The 648-nt window shown below is 31.3% G+C and overlaps 1 protein-coding gene across 1 annotated transcript; it reads right to left on the reverse strand.

Annotated features, from left to right (window-relative positions):
- Window positions 1-9: 9 nt before the first annotated feature.
- Tsp_13765 (hypothetical protein) lies at window positions 10-569 on the reverse strand (the record flags this gene model as incomplete). Its single annotated transcript, XM_003367301.1, has 3 exons — window positions 10-180; window positions 241-337; window positions 374-569. Coding segments are annotated over 3 exons (464 nt in total), but the record flags the coding sequence as incomplete, so codon positions are not given.
- Between the last annotated feature and the right edge of the window lie 79 nt (window positions 570-648).

The raw sequence follows: 648 nt of genomic DNA on the forward strand, positions 1-648 counted from the left end.
TTCTGATACTCCATCGCGATAAACAATAATATTTTTCGGAGCCGTACCATTAACATCAAGATATTCCAGTAAACGTTCTGAAAATTGTTCGATAAATCCTGTGATCAGCTCTTGTTTCGCTGGTTGTAGTTTCACCGAAGCATGAAATTTTGTAACTTTTGCATCCACATTTCCAACAACCTTCAAATCAAAAACATTCCTTCAATAATTTGAAAGTACAATAACATGAATAATACCCACCGAAGCTATTGATGGTAAATGCGTTTCCACAGCAGACGGATGAACCACATCCACACCAATTACCAATGCATTATTCTTATACAAATAGTTATCCAAACTAAACAAAAAACTTCCATTCAAGAATTTTTCATACGCATTCATAAATTCAATATCATACACTTCATCTTCCAGTAATTTTGTATTAATGCCACCAATTTTCATATTTATTTTCATCGCAATATTTAACATCGTCGAATAACTCTTCTTTATTGCTACATCACTTATTGTTTTCGGTAATACACACTGAGTGACCAATCCAAGAGTGATATCACCACAAGATTTCACTTGAGCTTAAAAAAGGTAAAAATACATTCAACATTAATAAAATAAATTTCATCATATAAGAACAAAATAATTATTACCATATTG

The sequence above is a fragment of the Trichinella spiralis genome (assembly GCF_000181795.1).
Source record: "Trichinella spiralis strain ISS 195 chromosome Unknown Scfld4503, whole genome shotgun sequence".
NCBI classification, from domain to species: domain Eukaryota; kingdom Metazoa; phylum Nematoda; class Enoplea; order Trichinellida; family Trichinellidae; genus Trichinella; species Trichinella spiralis.